This window comes from Vulpes vulpes, chromosome 8, assembly GCF_048418805.1.
Source record: "Vulpes vulpes isolate BD-2025 chromosome 8, VulVul3, whole genome shotgun sequence".
NCBI lineage: Eukaryota > Metazoa > Chordata > Mammalia > Carnivora > Canidae > Vulpes > Vulpes vulpes.
In genome coordinates this window covers 28188536-28210157 of record NC_132787.1, presented here as the reverse complement: position 1 = coordinate 28210157, position 21622 = coordinate 28188536, and the positions used below count along the sequence as shown (strand labels likewise).

The 21622-nt window shown below is 38.5% G+C and overlaps 1 protein-coding gene across 5 annotated transcripts in view; it reads left to right on the top strand.

The window, feature by feature from the left end:
• The window catches only part of PIK3C2G (phosphatidylinositol-4-phosphate 3-kinase catalytic subunit type 2 gamma), a 364684-nt gene that overhangs the window by 130369 nt on the left and 212693 nt on the right, over positions 1-21622 (top strand). For all 5 annotated transcript variants that reach the window (XM_072765938.1, XM_072765941.1, XM_072765940.1 and 2 more), the window contains exons 14-15: positions 3463-3577; positions 17681-17811. In XM_072765938.1, coding sequence (XP_072622039.1) covers positions 3463-3577; positions 17681-17811 — 246 coding nt within the window. The remainder of the gene's footprint in view (positions 1-3462; positions 3578-17680; positions 17812-21622) is intronic.

Sequence of the window (21622 nt, the reverse complement as noted above, 5' to 3'; positions counted from 1 at the left end):
ACAACATATAGAAGGGTCTTGCTTTTTTAATCCATTCTGACAGCCTATGTCTTTTGATTGGAGCATTTTGTCCATTTACATTCAGAGTAATTATTGACAGATATCAATTTAGTGCCATTTAATTGCTTGTTTTGTTGTTATTTCTGGAGATTTTCTCTATTCCTTTTTAGTCTTTTTTCCCCACTCAAAGAGTTCCCTTTAATATTTTTTTTACAGGGCTGAGTTAGTAGACACAAACTCCTTTAGCTTTTGTTTGTCTGAGGAATTCTTTATCTCTTCTTCTATTCTGAGTGATGATAGCCTTGCAAGATAGAGTATTCTTGGTTGTAGATTCTTCCCATTCAACATGTTAAATATATTATGCCACTTTTTTCTGGCCTGCCAAGTTTCTATGGATAGATCTGCTACTAACCTTTTTTCTCTTCACTTGTAAGTTAGGGAATCTTTTGTCTTGCTCTTTTTAGGATATTTTCTTTATCTCCATATTTTGCAAATTTAAATACAATATGTCTTGGTGTTGGCCTGCTTTTCTTGATTTTGATGGGAGTTCTCTATACTTCCTGCATTTGGAAGTCTGTTTCTTTCCCCAGATTAGGAAGGTTTTAAGCTATAATTTCCTCAAATAAACCTTCTGCCCCCTTTTCTTTCTTCTTCTTTTTCTGGGACTCCTATGATATGAATGTTAATACATTTCATGGAATCACTGATTCCATGATCCAAGATTTATCTTTCCTTCTTTCGATCACCTTTATTATTTTCCATAATTCTATCATCTTTATCATTTATTCATTCCTCTGCTTCTTCCATCCTTATGAGTGTTGCATCCAGTTTTTTATTGCATTTTTCATTTTGGCCTGATTGATTTTAAGCTCTTTTATCTCTGCAGTAAGGGACCCCTTGGTATCTTCTATGCTTTTGTCAAGTCTAGATAGTATCCTTATGATTATTGCTTTAAATTCTAGATCTGGCATATTACTTATATCTGTTTTGATAAGATTCCTAACCATGACCTTTTCTTTTTCTTTATTTTGGGATGAATTCCTTTGTCTTGGTATCTTGTCTCAGTTTATGTCTTCTTCTGTGTGTTAGGAAAGCCTATTATGTTTCCTGCTCCTGATAGTAGGAGCAGGTCTCTGGTGTATGCTACATCCACTCTGCTGTTGTGTTATAGCTGTTCTATCCCTCAGGTCAGTCTTCTGCAGGGTTTTTCCTTGCCTGCAGTGGCCAGAGTGTGGCAATTTTAACTAAGTGTGCTCTGATCTGCCTGTTAAGAGAGACCCAAAACTATTTCCACTAGAACTGAAATGTTGCTGAACTCTATGGTCAGTAAGAATGGTGCGTGCAGGGATTTGTGCTAGCTTTTAGATAGAGAGGCCTTCCATGCTGGTCCTTAGGCATACTTGCTGGAGAAAGGACGCATCCTCAGAGCACAGTGGAGCAAGGCTTAAGTTTAGGCCACCATTGTTGGACCTGAAATTGGATTATGCTGAAGGGTGGGGAAAGAAAATGACACCAGCCAGCTTCTTTGTCCCCACAGAGGAGAGTTTGTGCTTGCTGTTGTCAGTGAAGCCCTGCTAGAAGAGTGAATAATTTCCTCGCTTGCATCATGGGTGTTTTTCAGATCACTATTCCCACACTGTGTCCAGATTACTTGCCTGTCTGGAGCAGCACAGTACACTTTGGGCTCTAGCCCAGTCAGGCAAGTTGAGTTTTAAAACTCCAACCTTTAAGAGGACCTAGGTGGCTTAGATGATTAAGTATCTGACTCTTGACCTCAGCTCAGGTCTTGATCTCAGGGTTGTGAGTTCAAGCCCCAGGTGGAGCCTACTTAAAAATCAATCAATCAATCTCCAAACTTTAGGGACCTGGTGTGGCAGGGACCTGCGCTGGTCTTCTGGGGGAGGATCTCACTGCACTGGGACTGGTGCAGGTTTGACCCAGAAGGGAAGTCACACCAGAGTGCAGGAGTGTGAGGTTTGGAGCAAAGCACACTAAAGAACTAGTGTCCAGGTTAGCTGCCCTCAGCGCGTGTCTTTGCATCTATGCTGAGGGGTGGAGGGAAGGAAATCCTGCCTACCAGCTCTTTTGTCCCCAGAGACGCAATGCTTCCACTCTCAGATGCACCCCAAGAAGGGAGAATCATCTTCCAGTGCATCTCAGGGGATCCACAGTTCACACCCTCTGTCCCCCAGATTACCTACCTGCCATGTCTACAGGAACACTGCAGCACCCTCAGGGCTTTATTCCAGCCATGCTATGGACCTCTAAAGCTCCAGTTTTTGAGCCCTACTGGTTGCAGATATGAAAATCAGCCACTCTTATTTTCCCAGTCAATAGTTTTGGGGAATTATTTCCTTGTGCAATCCCTGTGTGCTCCTCTTTCTCTCTTCTCTTTCTGTGACCAGAATTCCCACCCTCCACACATCTCCACACCTCCTACCTTCCATGATGTGGCCTCTTCTCTCCCTCTGTTTGTACAGTTTGCTCTGTAAATCCTCATATTGATTTCGTGGGTATTCAGAATAATTTGTTATTTATCTAGCTGTGTTTGAGAAACAAAGCAAACCTAGAGGCCTCCTACTTCTCTGCCATCTTAGTTCCTTCCCCCTCTATAGCATTTTCAAAAAGACTTACTTGATGTCTTAAAGCACTTTATAAACTTATATTTAATTTTTGTTGACTTGCTTACATTTTTATTTTGGTATTTTAAAGTCAGACTGTCCTCAGTGATCATTGGAACATTTTACCAATAATCTAATTCATACATACAGTCAAGTGTAGATTCTCTTTTAATTCCTATGAGGATCTGTGGATTTGGATGTTACTGAAACTGTTAAAACCATCCATGAATTCTTCCTGTCTAAATTCTTCCTGTATTCACCCTCATTTACAATGGTAATTTAAAGCCTGTTTTTAAACATTCAGACTATGAATAATCTTTCTATTTAGAAGCATTTCCTCTGTGAAGTCCCACAACTATTTTGATTCTGCAGATCATATGCTAATTTAAATCTTTTCTTTCTATAAATTTAGAGCTCATACCTTTAACAATGCCCAGGGAATTTAGTCACTTCATGGAGCAAAAATTTTCTGAAGAGTTAATGATATCTTTATTGACTTGAGGCACTCATAAGTCCAAGAATATAAATCGAAGATTCATAGTCCCATCTTTTAATCAATATTGTTGTATATTAAGAATAAATTATACCTGTCAGAAGCCATTGTGGAAATAATTTTTTCATGTGGAAAATAAATGTAGCTGTGAACATAGTCATGTGTGCTGTATATTAGAATTAACTACTACTCAATATCTAGGCTCGTGGAATATTATATTTCTATTCTAACTATTGAATACAGCCACTGAAATAGCTGGTTATGTTTACATTCCAAAAGAAAGTGTCTATATATAATAATAGCTTCCCTCTTGAAGTGACTCCTGTCTGTCTGTGTTTTCTTTTGTAGCAAATCCATTCTTGGGTCTGTGCTATTCAGCATGACATTACAGAATGAGCCTCCCATAGAAATGATAGTTCCAGGAGTGTGGGATATAAGCCAGCCATCCTCAGTGATCTTGCAGGTAAGTGTCAGGCTAGGAAATTAAAGTATACATGGCAAAAAAAAAAGTATACACAGCAAGTACTAGTTGATGAGTAGCTTCTCAATTATAGAAACAATTCTCTTCTAGGATCACACATTTTAATAGTCTTCTCTTCCTCTAACCTGCTGGGATTTGTAAAATCTCTATTTCTTTTATTTTTGTATTCAGTACTCTTAAAGCACTTTTCTCCCAGCTTATATAATAGCAATTTCTAGCCATTCTCCATCGAACATGATCATGAAGGAAAGAATGGAGTGTTGCCATTTTTCTTTCCATTGTTTGAAAATAGTCATTGGTATAGATTATTAACTTGATATCTTATATCTGCCTCTGCACTGTATCATGTTTCCTTAAAATCTTTCAAATCTAGTACATTTCCTGTATGACTAGCAATTAGGTCTAGGAGGAGGAGAAACTGCAAACAGAATCCATCCAACATTTTTTCTTTTCTCTGTGATTTGTAATCATTAATAAAGGTGGCTAATGATTCCAGGCTTTGGTCCTTATTGAGTCCTCCTTGTGTGTTGATTATAAGTGATCATATTGGTCAGATATATGAGGCATGACCCCTCCCACATATGCAAAGGCAGGAAATACGAACTTTCCATCTTTATTCGGAAAAACTCTATAGGGAATTGCTATCTGGGCAGCACTCTCTAGAACTGGATTTCTCAACCTCAACACTAATGACATTTTGGACCAGGTAAACTATTGGAGGGGCTGTCTTATGCATTCTGGAATATTTAGCATCATCTTTGGCTTTTACCTACGAGGAGCCAGTAGCACCTGCTTAGTTCTGACAATCAAAAAATGCTTCTAGATATTGTCAGATGTTCTCTAGGGATAAAACTGCCCTCAGTTGAACACAGCTGCTCTAGAGAAAGCTGGTGGAGTCTCTAAGTTCTTAAATTTCCAAATTTGGAGCAAGGGACAAGATTTAGCAAGATGTTCAAAGTGGAAGAGAAAAATAATAGCAATAAAACATGGCTTATATTGCAAAGGAGGAAGCCCTCACCGAACAATCAAAGATCTAGTTCTAATTCATGGACATGATGATGAAAAAGAGTGTTTGTTAGCTTCCATCTTGGCACAGCATCATAGACACTTATTATTTAGCAGATGTTCCATTGTAACAGAACAACTGCCTTTCTTTAAGAGGACAAATGCAGGAGTACCTGGGTGGCTCACTCGGTTAAACATCTGACTTTTAACATTGGCTTAGGTCATGATTTCAGGGTCATGAGATCGAGCTCTGAGTTGGACTCTGTATGCTCAGCATGGAGTCCACTTGAGAGTCTCTTTCTCCTTCTACTCCTTCACCCCCCACTTGTGATCAGTCAATAAATAAAATTAAAAAAAAAAAGACAAAGGGATTTTTTAGCAGACTATTGCTTGCCAGATACAAAAACTACCTCAGCTTAATGAGAATCTTCTGAGTGTGACCATTGACAGAGCTTTGAGGATATGAAGTTATGATTTGAGAGGTCTTTATCTGCAGTGATGGGGGTGGAAGAAGTAAGGGAGACTATCAGATGATCCTTCTCCCATGAGAGGAATAGTTCCTTTAGAACACAGATCCTGGCAAGTGGAATCTGAGGATTAATTTCAAATATTCAATAGCAGCATAGATTTTCAACTAGACATCTGGAGGTATAACCAAATTTATCTTATAAAAAGGGGGGGGACATGTAAATCATTCAACAATATGAAAAAAGTTAAATCTAATTTTTACAAAATAATTTCAAATGGTATAGACATAAAAGGAAATTTCTCAGGATATTTTTAATTGGTGATAAAATATACAGAATAAAATAGGAATTATTAGGCTATTAAAGTTAAAACCCTTAATAACCAATATCACTAATTATATACAGCTAATTTTTTTAAAGATTTTATTTATTCATGAGAGACGAGAGGCAGAGACACAGGCAGAGGGAGAAGCAGGCTCCATGCAGGGTGCCCAACGCTGGACTCGATCCCGGGTCTCCAGGATCAGGCCCTGGGCTGAAGGCGCCACTAAACTGCTGAGCCACCTAGACTGCCCTATACAGCTAAATTTAGAGCAGAATCTTTCAGCTTAAAGATTATAGTGAGGAAATTAACAAGTTCTGCAAACAGTATTTGTGTTAAGGAGTTAAGATGTGTCTCAGGGAAAGACATTAGCATCAGAGTTAGAAAATCTGGATTATACTCTTAGCTTTTTAACGGAAAACTTTATGACCTTGAACAAGTCACCAAAAGTATTGTCACTTCTATAGAATGAAAGGGTTCCACTATTTCTGTCCAGCTTCTTTCAGAACTGTACTTTTCCAGTTGTCTTTATTAGATAGGCAGTTACTGCCCCATGGTAGCTACCCTAGTATGAGAAGGGATATAATATATCACAGAACCTGAATCCTTTAAGTACCCCCCCTTCTTTTCAGTTTCTGTGGCTGAAATGCTGACCAGAAGCAATGGATGGAGTGAAGTAGATCTGAGTTCAGAAATGGGGACAGATTATTACATGATTCCATTAACTTGGATCTCCCTCAACTTCTTCCCTGTCTCTGTATACAATCTAGTAGAGTGGCTCTATCATAATTTAAGAACTAAGAGCAGAGTTTTAGTAATAATCTATACTCCTCTACCTCCCCACCTCCCCATTCATGTCTAAACTCACTGTATTTTGGCTTATTTGTTATTCCTAGTTGCTCTATCCAGTGGTGGTTTTAGTTCTCTTCATACTAGCTATCTCTGCAACTTTTGGCACTCTCTCTTCCCCATTACAGAACACTCTTCTCTCATTATTCTTTCTCTGTTTCCTTCCTAGTCTTCCCTTCTGCTAGTTCTCCCTGTTGACAGTTCTCAAAGTTTCCATCTGCTGCCCATTGCTATTCTCAGTATATATACTCTCCCTGGGAGAATTTCTTAAAAAGCTTTGTTAAGATAGAATTTACATACCATTCAGCCTTCCCATTTAAAGTGTGCAATTCATTGTTTTGGGGCTTTTTAAAAGTTTATTTAAAGATGTTTACAATTACTACCAACATCAATGTTGTAGCGTTTTCATCACTTCAAATAGAAATACCATATCCTCTACCTATCACCTCCTTCCTGTTCCCCCATTTTCCCCAACTCTAAAAAACTGTTAATCTACTTTCTGTCTCTATAGACTCACCAATTCTACATATTTCATATAGATCAAATCATAAAATGTTTGGGTTTTTTTGCGACTGGCTTCTTTCACTTAGCATCATGTTTCAAAAAGTTCATCTACATTGTAGCATGTATCAGTATTCATTTCTTATTGTTGAATTATATTGCATGGATTTATACTACACTTTTTTTCTTATCATTAGCTGATATGCATTTAGATTGTTTCTACCTTTTGGCTATTAAGAATGGCACTGCTGTGAGCATTTGTATACAAGTTTGTGTGTAGACGTATGTTTTCATTTATCTTGGAGATGTGTATACACACACACACACACACACATATCTAGCACTAAAATTGCTAGATCTCATTCATTTTTAAGGTTTTATTCACAGTATCTATCCAGGTCCACTTCTTAATATATTTCTAGTTCAGATTCTTCACACTACAAGCTTCAGACAAATACAGCCACATACCTGCTGAAACTCCCACCTGAATATTCTATAGACAGCTTCAAAGAAAACATATCCCAAACTGAGCTCACCTTTCTCTCCAAACTGCTTTCACCCTCTGAATTATTTATGTCTGTTCATTTGCCCCATATACACCTACTTGTTTCATTTGCCTCCTCCCACTTTATCCCTACCCATATTCAGTCTGTAGTATATCCTCCCAATTTATCTCCCATATGTTCCCCAAGTGTATCCTTTCAATTTGCCATATATGCCCTAGTTCAGAAATTCCCTCCTAGGAACAACAGTTTAGCTGGCTTTCTTGCCTTTAGTTTTGTCATTCTTCAATCCAAAATCCGTAAGTGTGATCCTTCTAAAACTTAAATTTGAACCTGCCTCTCTTCTATTTACACTCTTCAATAACTCAGCACTACCTAGAGAATTAAGGTCATGCTGTACAGCATGACTCCCCTCCTATTGTTTCTCTTACCACTCCTTATCTGACACTTCAAGCTCCAGCAACTTTGAAAATGTAGTTTCTGACATGTACTGTCCTGCTTTTACCTTATGTGCATTTACAAACACTTTCCTGCTTGCAGTGTGCCCTCCCTCTTCCTTTCACCATCCACTACCTACCTCTTCTCTGACTTGGTGTAATTAATATTCATCTTTTAGGACCCACAGACCCTACTCTAGAAATCTCTCCCATCAGCTGTCCTCTCTTTCCATCCATCTTTTAACATCCAAATGGTTAAGTGTCATTCCTCTGTGTTCACATAATAACCAATAAGATTTTTGTCAACACATGGACATTATATTTCCTTCTCACTGGCTTTTTGCCCATTGACTTTTTGATTTCTGAAGGCATTGTGTATTTTATCCTCAATATCTAGCATACTACCTGAAATATAAAATTTGTAAAATCAGTGCTATGTGTCCATACCTCTGATCACTACAATAGCCCAACTTACAGATATTTCTCAACCTAGCACTTTATTGCAATTATTGGAATCCAGATTCTAGAGTGCTTGATTCTTCATTTTATGTAAGTGGCCTTCTTCTTAAACCAGTTCATAGTTACTCACCCAAAGTATTTTACTTTACCTAACATTTTATTAGATATTTACTCTCTATTATCAACAATCTTAGGGCAAGCAACAGTCTTATTGATACCAAGTCCTTAGAACATAGTACATTTTGTATCCTAATTAACATTGCAGATGTTGTTGTTTTTTGTTTTTCTTTTCCATCACACCTGAACTGTCTTATGGATCCCTCTTTTACAGTTCCTTCCTTAGGACTCACCATAATTGCCATCCAGTTGGTAGGCATTCTTCCTTCCCCTGAACTACTATAGTGCTTATGGTCTAACACTCACATGCCCTGTAATATCCAAAAGACATCTACAGTCCAGGGGGTAGTTCTCTGAACAAGTTGACAGAATCATGTGGGTCCAAACCTGGGCCCATGGGTACCTATGGGCATGTTTGTAGGTCATGGACACTGTGGATATTCAGAGAAGCTTTCTCATGGAATTCCAAGTCATGAAGTCATAGTAAGAACCATGGTGGTCAAGTGTAAGTGGAGAAGGATGAGGAGATGAAATGAAGTAAGAGGCATAAATGGAACACAAGAAGTCAATATCCAGACATATAAGGAGGTATGAATTAGAGGGTAGGATAATCAGGTTTGAATATTATCCTGTATGCCAGAGGAAAGAGCCTCATGATTTTGTTGTTCTTAAAATCAGGAATCCTCAATGCTTGAGACAGGAATGTAATATAATAAATAGATGTCATGGCATATACAATGGAGACATCTGAGGAGATCTCCTGGAACACTCTATTAAAAATATTTTTGAGACCAAAGCCAGGCTTGGTTAGTCACGATCATAGAAGGAGAAAACCAGAATCATGTTTGCCATTACTGACTTGAAGCCAACTTTGGGGTGCTATGTATATATATTGTACCATAACCATACTTTAATTGTTAATGTATATCTTTTCTCCTAATTAGGCTTTAAGTTCTCTGAAAGTGATGGATACTTTTTATATCTACCATAATGCATGATACTCAAAAAAATTCTAGAGCAAATATAATAACATATACTTTGGGGGAACTTCACTTCTTTGAAAAACTTAGAATAAGAGGCTTTTGGGAGAAATTCTAATATTTTCTATCAATGGATCAGGAATCAGTAATAATATATGAGATAATGCAATCTGTATAGGGCCACATTCATATATCAGAAATTAAAAATTCATAATGAAATATATCAAATAATTTATTATATATTTGTACACAGGGATACTTCTATATTCTCATCCAGTAGCTTTAGTTTACTCATCCACCCTGCTCTTTGCTTAAAACCAACATAATATTGAACTAGCTCATCAAATACTATTTCTACTATTTTTGTTTCGTGTGTTTAAAAACATTTGAGCATACAAAGAGTAACTTGTAGTTACTCTTGCTAATACTGGAGTTACTTCTCCCTAAGGGACCAAAATTAATCTTTGTGTGAAGAGGCAAAATTTATTATAATGTTGCTTTTTCTATGATTTAGTTCTTTTTTCATATTGGACTAATAAATGATACAGTATAACAAAAATTACACCAAAAACGAATGAGACAAATTTTAGAGGTTATGAAATTACCAAAACATTTTTCCACTAAATAACCCAAATAGGGGATCCCTGGTGGCTCAGCGGTTTAGCGCCTGCCTTCAGCCCAGGGTGTGATCCTGGAGTCCCGGGATCAAGTCCCACATCGGGTTCCCTGCGTGGAGCCTGCTTCTCTCTCTGCCTGTGTGTGTGTCTCTCTCTGTGTCTCTCATGAATAAATAAATAAAATCTTTAAAAAAAAATAACCCAAATAAATTCAACTGTATTTCAAGCTGTAACTCACACAGTCCACCTTATAGTGTTCCTAAATTTTCTATGAGACCCCAAACCAACATAGGTCAGCAGAGAAAAATTATTTAGATTTTTTAATATGAAAAAATGTATTATAACTTTAAACACACATATGGAGCACTAAAATATCTAGCTCATTTACATAGTTTGAAACTATATATTTTGTTAACTAATTTTCAAATTTACTAGAATCGGATTATTACTGAAACATGATTTAATGGAAAGCACATTCTGAAAAAAAAAAAAAAAAGGAGGCCTGAATACTAGCTCTGTCTATAAATCTGAACTACAGAGCAAGAGCAAAAATTCTGTATTTGGTTATACACTTAAACAGATTTTTACCAGAAATTTCATGTATACAGAGTGGTTCACCACCCTGTAAACTTCCTGAAATAGAAACAAACAGAGTAACTCTTTATTTTTTCAGGTATTTACATAGAAAAGTGTAATTACCATCTACAATTTTTATCATTTAATGATTCAAATAAGGGATCCCTGGGTGGCTCAGTGGTTTAGTGCCTGCCTTCAGCCCAGGGCATGATCCTGGAGTTCCGGGATGGAGTCCCACATCGGGCTTCCTGCATGGAGCCTGCTTCTCCCTCTGCCTGTGTCGCTGCCTCTCTCTCTCTCTCTCTCTCTCTTTCTCTCTGTGTGTGTCTCTCATGAATAAATGAATAAAATCTTTAAAAAATAATAATAATACAAAGAAATTTTATTTTATTTTTTTATTTATAAATTAATTTTTATTGGTGTTCAATTTACCAACATACAGAAAAACACCCAGTGCTCATCCCGTCAAGTACCCCACTCAGTGCCCGTCACCCATTCACCCCCCACCCCCCGCCCTCCTCCCCTTCCACCACCCCTACTTCGTTTCCCCGAGTTAGGAGTCTTTATGTTCTGTCTCCCTTCCTGATATTTCCCACACATTACTTTTCCCTTCCTTTATATTCCCTTTCACTATTATTTATATTCCCCAAATGAATGAGAACATACACTGTTTGTCCTTCTCCGATTGACTTACTGCACTCAGCATAATACCCTCCAGTTCCATCCACGTTGAAGCAAATGGTGGGTATTTGTCGTTTCTAATGGCTGAGGAATATTCCATTTTATACATAAACCACATCTTCTTTATCCATTCATCTTTCGATGGACACCGAGGCTCCTTCCACAGTTTGGCTATTGTGGACATTGCTGCTACAAACATTGGGGTGCAGGTGTCCCGACGTTTCATTGCATCTGAATCTTTGGGGTAAATCCCCAACAGTGCAATTGCTGGGTCGTAGGGCAGGTCTATTTTTAACTCTTTGAGGAACCTCCACACAGTTTTCCAGAGTGGCTGCACCAGTTCACATTCCCACCAACAGTGTAAGAGGGTTCCCTTTTCTCCGCATCCTCTCCAACATTTGTTCTTTCCTGCCTTGTTAATTTTCCCCATTCTCACTGGTGTGAGGTGGTATCTCATTGTGGTTTTGATTTGTATTTCCCTGATGGCAAGTGATGCAGAGCATTTTCTCATGTGCTTGTTGGCCATGTCTAGGTCTTCCTCTGTGAGATTTCTCTTCATGTCTTTTGCCCATTTCATGATTGGATTGTTTGTTTCTTTGGTGTTGAGTTTAATAAGTTCTTTATAGATCTTGGAAACTAGCCCTTTATCGGATATGTCATTTGCAAATATCTTCTCCCATTCTGTACGTTGTCTTTTAGTTTTGTTGACTGTATCCTTTGCTGTGCAAAAGCTTCTTATCTTGATGAAGTCCCAATAGTTCATTTTTGCTTTTGTTTCTTTTGCCTTTGTGGATGTATCTTGCAAGAAGTTACTGTGGCCAAGTTCAAAAAGGGTGTTGCCTGTGTTCTCCTCTAGGATTTTGATGGACTCTTGTCTCACATTTAGATCTCTCATCCATTTTGAGTTTATCTTTGTGTATGGTGAAAGAGAGTGGTCCAGTTTCATTCTTCTGCATGTGGATGTCCAATTTTCCCAAAACCATTTATTGAAGAGACTGTTTTTCTTCCAACGGATAGTCTTTCCTCCTTTATCAAATATTAGTTGACCATATAGTTCAGGGTCCACTTCTGGGTTCTCTATTCTGTTCCATTGATCTACGTGTCTGTTTTTGTGCCAGTACCACACTGTCTTGATGACCACAGCTTTGTAGTACAACCTGAAATCTGGCATTGTGATGCCCCCTGCTATGGTTTTCTTTTTTAAAATTCCCCTGGCTATTCGAGGTCTTTTCTGATTCCGCACAAATCTTAAAATAATTTGTTCTAACTCTCTGAAGAAAGTCCATGGTATTTTGATAAAGGGATTACATTAAACGTGTAAATTGCCCTGGGTAACATTGACATTTTCACTATATTAATTCTGCCAATCCATGAGCATGGAATATTTTTCCATCTCTTTGTGTCTTCCTCAATTTCTTTCAGAAGTGTTCTATAGTTTTTAGGGTATAGATCCTTTACCTCTTTGGTTAGGTTTATTCCTAGGTATCTTATGCTTTTGGAGCAATTGTAAATGGGATTGACTCCTTAATTTCTCTTTCTTCAGTCTCATTGTTACTGTATAGAAATGCCACTGATTTCTGGACATTGATTTTGTATCCTGCCACGCTACCAAATTGCTGTATGAGTTCTAGCAATCTTGGGGTGGAGGCTTTTGGGTTTTCTATGTAGAGTATCATGTCATCGGCGAAGAGGGAGAGTTTGACTTCTTCTTTGCCAATTTGAATGCCTTTAATGTGTTTTTGTTGTCTGATTGCTGAGGCGAGGACTTCCAGAACTATGTTGAATAGCAGTGGTGAGAGTGGACATCCCTGTCTTGTTCCTAATCTTAGGGGAAAGGCTCCCAGTGCTTCCCCATTGAGAATGATATTTGCTGTGGGCTTTTCGTAGATGGCTTTTAAGATGTCGAGGAAAGTTCCCTCTATCCCAACACTCTGAAGGGTTTTGATCAGGAATGGATGCTGTATTTTGTCAAATGCTTTCTCTGCATCTAATGAGAGTATCATATGGTTCTTGGTTTTTCTCTTGCTGATATGATGAATCACATTGATTGTTTTACGAGTGTTGAACCAGCCTTGTGTCCCGGGGATAAATCCTACTTGGTCATGGTGAATAATTTTCTTAATGTGTTGTTGGATCCTATTGGCTAGTATCTTGTTGAGAATTTTTGCATCCATGTTCATCAGGGATATTGGTCTGTAATTCTCCTTTTTGGTGGGGTCTTTGTCTGGTTTCAGAATTAAGGTGATGCTGGCCTCATAGAACGAATTTGGAAGTACTCCATCTCTTTCTATCTTTCCAAACAGCTTTAGTAGAATAGGTATGATTTCTTCTTTAAATGTTTGTTAGAATTCCCCTGGGAAGCCATCTGGCCCTGGACTCTTGTGTCTTGGGAGGTTTTTGATGACTGCTTCAATTTCCTCTCTGGTTATTGGCCTGTTCAGGTTTTCTATTTCTTCCTGCTCCAGTTTTGGTAGTTTCTGGCTTTCCAGGAATGCGTCCATTTCTTCTAGATTTCCTAATTTATTGGCGTATAGTTGTTCATAATGTTTTTAAAATCGTTTGTATTTCCTTGTGTTGGTAGTGATATCTCCTTTCTCATTCATGATTTTATTAATTTGAGTCTTCTCTCTCTTCTTTTTAATAAGGCTGGCTAATGGTTTATCTATCTTATTAATTCTTTCAAAGAACCAACTCCTGGTTCTGTTGATCTGTTCCACAGTTCTTTTGGTCTCGATTTCATTTAGTTCTGCTCGAATTTTAATTAACTGTCTTCTTCTGCTGGGGGTGGCGTCCATTTGCTGCTTTTTCTCTAGTTCCTTTATGTGTAAGGTGAGCTTTTGTATTTGAGTTCTTTCCAGTTTTTGAATGGATGCTTGTATTGCGATGTATTTCCCCCTCAGGACTGCTTTTGCTGCATCCCAAAGATTTTGAACAGTTGTATCTTCATTCTCATTAGTTTCCATGAATCTTTTTAATTCTTCCTTAATTTCCTGGTTGACCTTTTCATCTTTTAGCAGGGTGGTCCTTAACCTCCACGTGTTTGTGGTCCTTCCAAACTTCTTGTTGTGATTAAGTTCTAATTTCAAGGCATTATGGTCTGAGAATATACAGGGGACTATTCCGATCTTTTGGTATCGGTTCAGACCTGATTTGTGACCCAGTATGTGGTCTATTCTGGAGAAAGTTCCATGTGCACTTGAGAAGAATGTGTATTCAGTGGAGTTTGGATGTAAAGTTCTGTAGATATCTGTGAAATCCATCTGGTCCAGTGTATCATTTAAAGCTCTCGTTTCTTTGGAGATGTTGTGCTTAGAAGACCTATCGAGGGTAGAAAGAGCTAAATTGAAGTCACCAAGTATAAGTGTATTATTATCAAAGTATTTCTTCAGTTTGGTTATTAATTGGTTTAAATATTTGGCAGCTCGCACATTCGGGGCATATATATTGAGGATTGTTAAGTCCTCTTGTTGGATAGATCCTTTGAGTATGAGATAGTGTCCCTCTTCATCTCTCACTATAGTCTTCGGGGTAAATTTTAATTTATCTGATATGAGGATGGCTACCCCTGCTTTCTTTTGAGGACCATTTGAATGGTAAATGGTTCTCCAACCTTTTATTTTCAGGTTCTAGGTGTCCTTCTGTCTAAAATGAGTCTCTTGTAGACAGCAAATAGATGGGTCCTGCTTTTTTATCCAGTCTGAAACCTTGCGCCTTTTGATGGGGTCATTAAGCCCGTTCACGTTCAGAGTTACTTTTGACAGATATGAGTTTAGTGTCATCATGATATCTCTTCAGTCCTTGTTTTTGTGGATTGTTCCACTGAACTTCTTCTTAAAGGGGAATTTTAAGAGTCCCCCTTAAAATTTCTTGCAGAGCTGGTTTTGGAGGTCACATATTCTTTCAGTTCCTGCCTGTCTTGGAAGCTCTTTATCTCTCCTTCCATTTTGAATGAGAGCCTTGCTGGATAAAGTTTTCTTGGTTGCATGTTCTTCTCATTTAGGACCCTGAGTATATCCTGCCAGCCCTTTCTGGCCTGCCAGGTCTCTGTGGAGAGGTCTGCTGTTACCCTAATATTCCTCCCCATAAAGGTCAGGGACTTTTTTTCTCTTGCTGCTTTAAGGATCTTCCCCTTATCTTTGGAATTTGCAAGCTTCACTATTAAATGTCGAGGTGTTGAACGGTTTTTAGTGATTTTAGGGGGGATCTCTCTATTTCCTGGATCTGAATGCCTGTTTCCCTTCCCAGATTTGGAAAATTTTCAGCTAGGATTTGGTCAAATACATATTCTGGCCTTCTGTCCCTTTCAGCGCCCTCGGGAACCCCAATTAGACATAGGTTTTTCTTCCTCAGGCTGTCATTTATTTCCCTTAATCTACCCTCATGGTCTTTTGTCTCTTTTTTCCTCAGTTTCCCTCTTTGCCATCAACTTGTCTTCTATGTCACTCACGAGGTTCTTCCACCTCGTTAAGCCTCATCGTTAGGACTTCTAGTTTGGATTGCATCTCCTTTAATTGATTTTTAATTTCTGCCTGATTGGATCTAAATTCTGCAGTCATGAAGTCTCTTGAGTCCTTTATGGTTTTTTCTAGAGCCACCAGTAGCTGTATAATAGTGCTTCTGAATTGGCTTTCTGACATTGAATTGTAATCCATATTTTGTAACTCTGTGGGAGAGAGGGCTGTTTCTGATTCTTTCTTTTGAGGTGAGTTTTTCATTCTAGTCATTTTGCTCAGTGCAGAGTGGCCAAAAACAAGTTGTATTGGGAAAAGGAGAAAAAGAGAGAAAAGGAAAGAAAAGAGAAAAAGAAAAAGAAAAAAGAGAAAGAAGAAAAAAGGAAAAAAGAAGAGAAAGAAAAAGAAAGAAAGGAGGAAAAAAGGGGGGTGTGGTGGGGGAAGCAATCAGAAATCAAAAAGAAAGAAAAAAAAAACACAAAACAAAACAAAAAACAAAAAAACACGGGGGAGTTTCTTCTGATTCTATATACTTTAAGTCCCTTGACTTCCCCTGGACCTGGTCCGTCTCGCTGGTCTTCTGGGGGAGGGGCCTGCTGTGATGATTCTCAGGTGTGAGCACTTGGGGGAGCTGCTCTGCCCCTGCCTGGTGCAGGGCTCAGTGGGGGTTGTTCACCCCGTGAGGCCCCGGGAGGAAGCCACAGTGGCGGGGGCGGCAGCTCTGGAGCCCTGGAGTCAGCTCCCGCAGTAGCTCCGGGGCTCTCCGTCTGCAGGGCCCGGAGGCTCCGGGCGGGGCCGCTGATCTGCTCAGCTCGGGGCAGGAGCGTCCTCGCTGTTCTGGGCCCTCCCGGCCTCTGCCTGTCCCGGGGGAGGCCGGATCCTGGGCTGTGTCCCGGCGCCCTGTGCTCCGGGGCCTGCGCTGTTGGATTCGTGCTCCCGCCCCGCAGCCCCCTCCGCCGAGCCGCCGCCCGAGCCCCTCCGAGCTGTTCCCGGAGCTGCGCCGCCCCCTCCGCGGAGCTTCTTCCTCTGCCCGAGCCGCCGCCGCCGAGCTGTTCCCGGAGCCGCGCAGCCCCCTCCGCGGAGCCGCCACCCGAGCCCCTCCGAGCTGCTCCGGGTCCCGCCGAGCGCTGCAGCCCTTAGGGAGCTTGGCGCACTCTCCGGGGCGCAGTTCCTCTGTTACTGTCCCAGGGAGCCCGAGGGCATCCCCGCCCTCCTGGGTCCTGCTCTAACTCCCTGCGGGCCCCTTTCCGCGGGGAAGGTCGGTGCAGCTCCTGCTCCTCCGGGACGGGGCTCTCCTGTCCTGGGGACACTCGCCCCGGCCTCAGCCCGGCTCCTCGCGGGCCCCTCCCCCTTGGAGGCCTTTTGTTCCTTTATTTCTTTTTCCCCGTCTTCCTACCTTGATAGAAGCGCGAACTCTTCTCACTGTAGCGTTCCAGCTGGTCTCTCTTTAAATCTCAGGCCGAATTCGTAGATTTTCAGGATGATTGGATGGTTTTCTAGGTAATTTGGTGGGGACAGGTGACTTGGGGACCCTACTCTTCCGCCGTCTTGCCCCTCCTCCCTACATAGAAATTTTAATACTGAACTGTAGAAAGGATATAATTTCAGCATTAAACAAATATAACATTTAAATTTATAAAATGTCATGTTATGTTTTCTCTTTTCCTCAGACATTACAGATTAATTTATACCATGTATCTAAATGAGGAATTGTTAAATGCCATGTATATTTAAATACCAAGTCCAAACCCTAATGATTCTTTTTGTCTTAAAGATTTTATTTATTTATTTATTTGAGAGAGAATGTGCATGCACATGTGCACAAGTGGGGGGAGGGGCAGAAAGAGAAAGAGAGAGAGAACCTGAAGCTGACTCTGTGCTGAGCATAGAGCCTGATTGATGCAGGACTCAATCCCACACCCTGACCCAAATGAAGAGCTGCACGCCTAACCAACTGAGCACCCAGGTGCTCCAATCCAAATGATTCTTTTATAAATTATTTTTTGTAAAAAGCACAGAAAACAGGAATTTTCCTTTCGTTTCTACAAACCTTAGAGAATATTAAATTAATGGTGTATTTTGAGGCATTCAATACATGGAAAATCACTTCTTTATTTCAGATTGATTTTCCAGCTACTGAGTTGGAGTATATGAAATTTGATTCTGAAGAAAATAGAAGTAATCTTGAAGAACCACCAAAAGAGTGTTTAAAACATATTGCCAGACTTTCACAGAAACAGTCTCCCTTACTGTAAGTGACCCAGGTCGTGTTGTTTTTGAGGTGATCAGTCATACTGGAAGCACCAATATCTTTGAAGAGTGAACCTTTCAACAAAACTCCTTTTGTTACCTGAAGTCACACCTGCTGGATGATCAATTAATGATTAGGAGCTAAATTAGTAATTTTATATGGTTTTAAAGATTTTTCCCATTGCTTTTAGCAACTTTAACTTCAGTCAAAGAACAAATAAAAATATTGGAAATCATTCAGTTCAGTACAACAGAGACTGATTAGATGTATATGAGCATTTAACAGTGATAAACCGTTGCTCAACCATCCTTCAACTGAGTAAAAGTTGTTTTAGTAAATAGGAAAAAGCAAAATTTAATTTTCATGGCAGATTTAAAAAGAAAGTTTATAAATAATGTATTATTAGCATTAAGTTAGTGACTAAGGAGTATTTAAATTTTGTCAAATTCTCTGAAAAATAAAATAAAATCCCAGGAAGAGCTATAAAAGAATTAGTGATATTGGTACTTTCTCCTTGGTAATATCTAAGCCATAGCTCATTGTGCTCATTAATGCATGCAAAAGAATAAAGCTATGGAAATAAGTTTTTATGTGTATACTGTGAGAAGATATAAAATGAGATAAAGCCTTTTATTCCAAAAATAAGAAATTTTTAAAATACTTTGAACAGGAGAGTCATGTGATCTAAGTAATCTTTTTGAGTGATACCTTGGACCACAAGTTGAGAAAGTAAGAATGAAAGCTGTATACAAGACGGTTGATGTGACTTTTTAAGCAAGAGGTCATGGTGGCTAAAACTAGGGGGATGACAATAGATATTGGGGGAATGTCTGGATTTGGGAGATCTATTTTGGAAATTGAGAAGACATGACTTGATTAATAGTAACAAGAGGATAAGCTGACTGAGAAACAAGAAACCAAGTGAAGTCAATGGAGAATCCAAAGTTTTGAAATGATTAAATAGGCAGATGTTAGAGTCATTTTCTGGAGAAGGAATAAATTTGGGTCATTTCAGACTGAGGTGTTGAGTATGATCAAGAGTTTTGTTTTGGGTAATCTCTAATTTCACTTTGTAATACTCTTTTCCTCATTCACTTCAAGCCAATGAATCAGTCTCCTTTTTATACTTCAATTGTTCTGATCCCTCTCCTATCTCAAGACTTTTTTATTTGGTGTTCCCTCTAACTGAAATACTCCTTCTTCAGTTCATCACATAACTGAATCATCTTATCCTGTAGATCGAGTCTTCACTAAATTGTGGTCTTCTCGAAGAAGCTTTCTTTGACTACTCTATCTAATTAAGTTTTTCTCTTTACTCTCTATCTTATTACCTTTTAATATCACACATAACACAACTATTATCCTCTTGTTCGTTAATGTGGTTTTTTTTTCTTTTCTTCCTCATAAATTTGTAAGAATTGGGAGAGCAGGGAACCCATCTATCTTATTTGTCACTATATTTTCAGTATTGTACACTGTGCTGATAAATAATACATGAAAATACATGTTATAATGAATAAAGCTCCTTCATGTAATATCTGATATAAAAAGTTGCCTTAAGGATTGTAAATGATGGAACAAGAATACTCATAGTCTTCATGACACATTTTGATAATCCATTGTTATATTAGACTACTATTAACTAGGTGAAGCATTCTTACTCTATTTCTATTATTTACTCAAAAATATAAAACATTCGATTTAACAAGTATGTCACATATCAGACTAACGTATTGTAATGTTTTTTTAAATATGAAGAAGATGCCATGCTTTGAAATTTTAAGTATATTCAAACAAGAAAGATCAAAAGCAACAAATTAGGATAGTAACTTCCTTTAAATATTAGAAGTTTGTGGGCAGCCCTGGTGGTGTAGCGGTTTAGCGCCGCCTCCAGCCCAGGGTGTGATCTGGAGACCCTGGATTGAGTCCCACGTCAGGCTCTCTGCATGGAGCCTGCTTCTCCCTCTGCCTGTGTCTCTGCCTCTCTCTCTCTCTGCAGCTCTATGAATAAATAAATAAAATCTTTAAAAAAAAATATTAGAAGTTTGTTTTTTTAAGTTTACCCCAATGAATCCCAACTTGTTTTAGACCTCAGTTTCTATTTAAATGAATAATTTATACATAAAACAAGCAGAATTTTCCTCTGTTTCATTTACTCCAATACAATTATTAAGCTCAGTACAGTAGAATTTCATTCTGGATTGTGAAAAAGATGAAGAATGGACTTCAATGTGATAAAATTTGTGTTAGAATCAGATTAACTTCAAAAACATCAGATTAACTTGTTTCAGAATACTACACTCTGTCATTTAGACAGTGACAATTTTTCTTTTTAAATTTCTCAAATGTAATCAGAGTCAGGAAATTCAGACTCAATGAGATTCAATAAAAATGTACGTATAGTATTTGTAAAAATTTTAAAAATATATGTTCTTGATAACAGCTAAAAGAATGTTTCTAATTTGAAGAATATTCCAGGATAAAAGATAGAAAAACATGTTTTGAAAGAAATTAATGCTTCCATTTCTAGCTATGACAGGCACTTATTACTCGACTAATCCTCCTGACTTAAAGGAATATGATACACAAAAATATATATGAAACAACTGCTTTCAGAAATTGGATGGGGTTTGAGGTGAACTCATGAATAAAGTGGCTTTTAGCCTGGAGGCACTTTCTACATCATGGCTCTGGGAGGTATAATCAAAGAAGATTATCAAAGTAGTCTTGCTGAGATTTAAAAAAAAAAAAAATGAGCAAAGATCAGAGTTTAATGATGCTGAGGCAGCTGGAATTTCTAGACCATAACAGTACAGAAGGATAGGAGCTACAGAAATACATAACTAAGTATTAAGTTACTCATGAACAGGTAAACATTTTGTAAGGCTTACAAAAGAGCCACCACAGGGAGGTGTGAAATGAATGTAGATTCCACAGATTGCACAATGCTGGAAGGCATAGAACTATTAACCAGTGGGCAACCCAGGTGGCTCCCTGGTTTAGTACTGCCTTCAGCCCAGGGCCTGATCCTGGAGACCCCGGCTAGAATAAATACTTTTTCTACGTCGGCCTCTCTGCATGGAGCCTGCTTATCCCTCTGCCTATGTCTCTGTCTCTGTCTCTCTCTCTCTCTCTGTGTGTCTCATGAATAAATAAATAAAAATCTTAAAAAAAAAAGAAATATTAACCAGTAAGAATTATAGAAGATCCCAGAACACCCCAACCATTCAACAAAGGAACCAGAAAGATGCATACTAAGAATAAGTGTTCTGTAGCCCAAGATTAACAACTATGCTAGGCCCAACCTAACATATCATAAAAACAAACCTCAAAAGGCTAAAGCTGATCTGCTAGTATTTAAACTGCCTACTAAAAAATGAAACCTTCAACACCCAAAAGATGGCAAAGTGCAGACAGTGTAGCATCTTAAATATTTAACATACAATCAATAACTGTTAGATATAGGAAGACTCAGGAATATATAACCATAGCCCAGAATAGGAGAAGCAGTTAACAGAAACAAATCCAAATATATTTAAACTAGCAGATTATGATTTTAATACAACTATCATAAAGACATGTGTGGTTTTACAAAAAAAAAAAATGTATATGAGTGAACAAATGAAGTCTCAGTAAATAAAATTGGAAATTTAAAAGCTAAAAAACACAATATCTAAATTTTCTAAAAATCCCAGGAATGGCTTAGTAGATTGCATAATAAAGAAACAACAATGAGCTTGAAGAGAGGGTAATAAAAAATACACCATGTTTAAGTACAGAAAAACATAATCATAAAAAGTGTGATAGATCT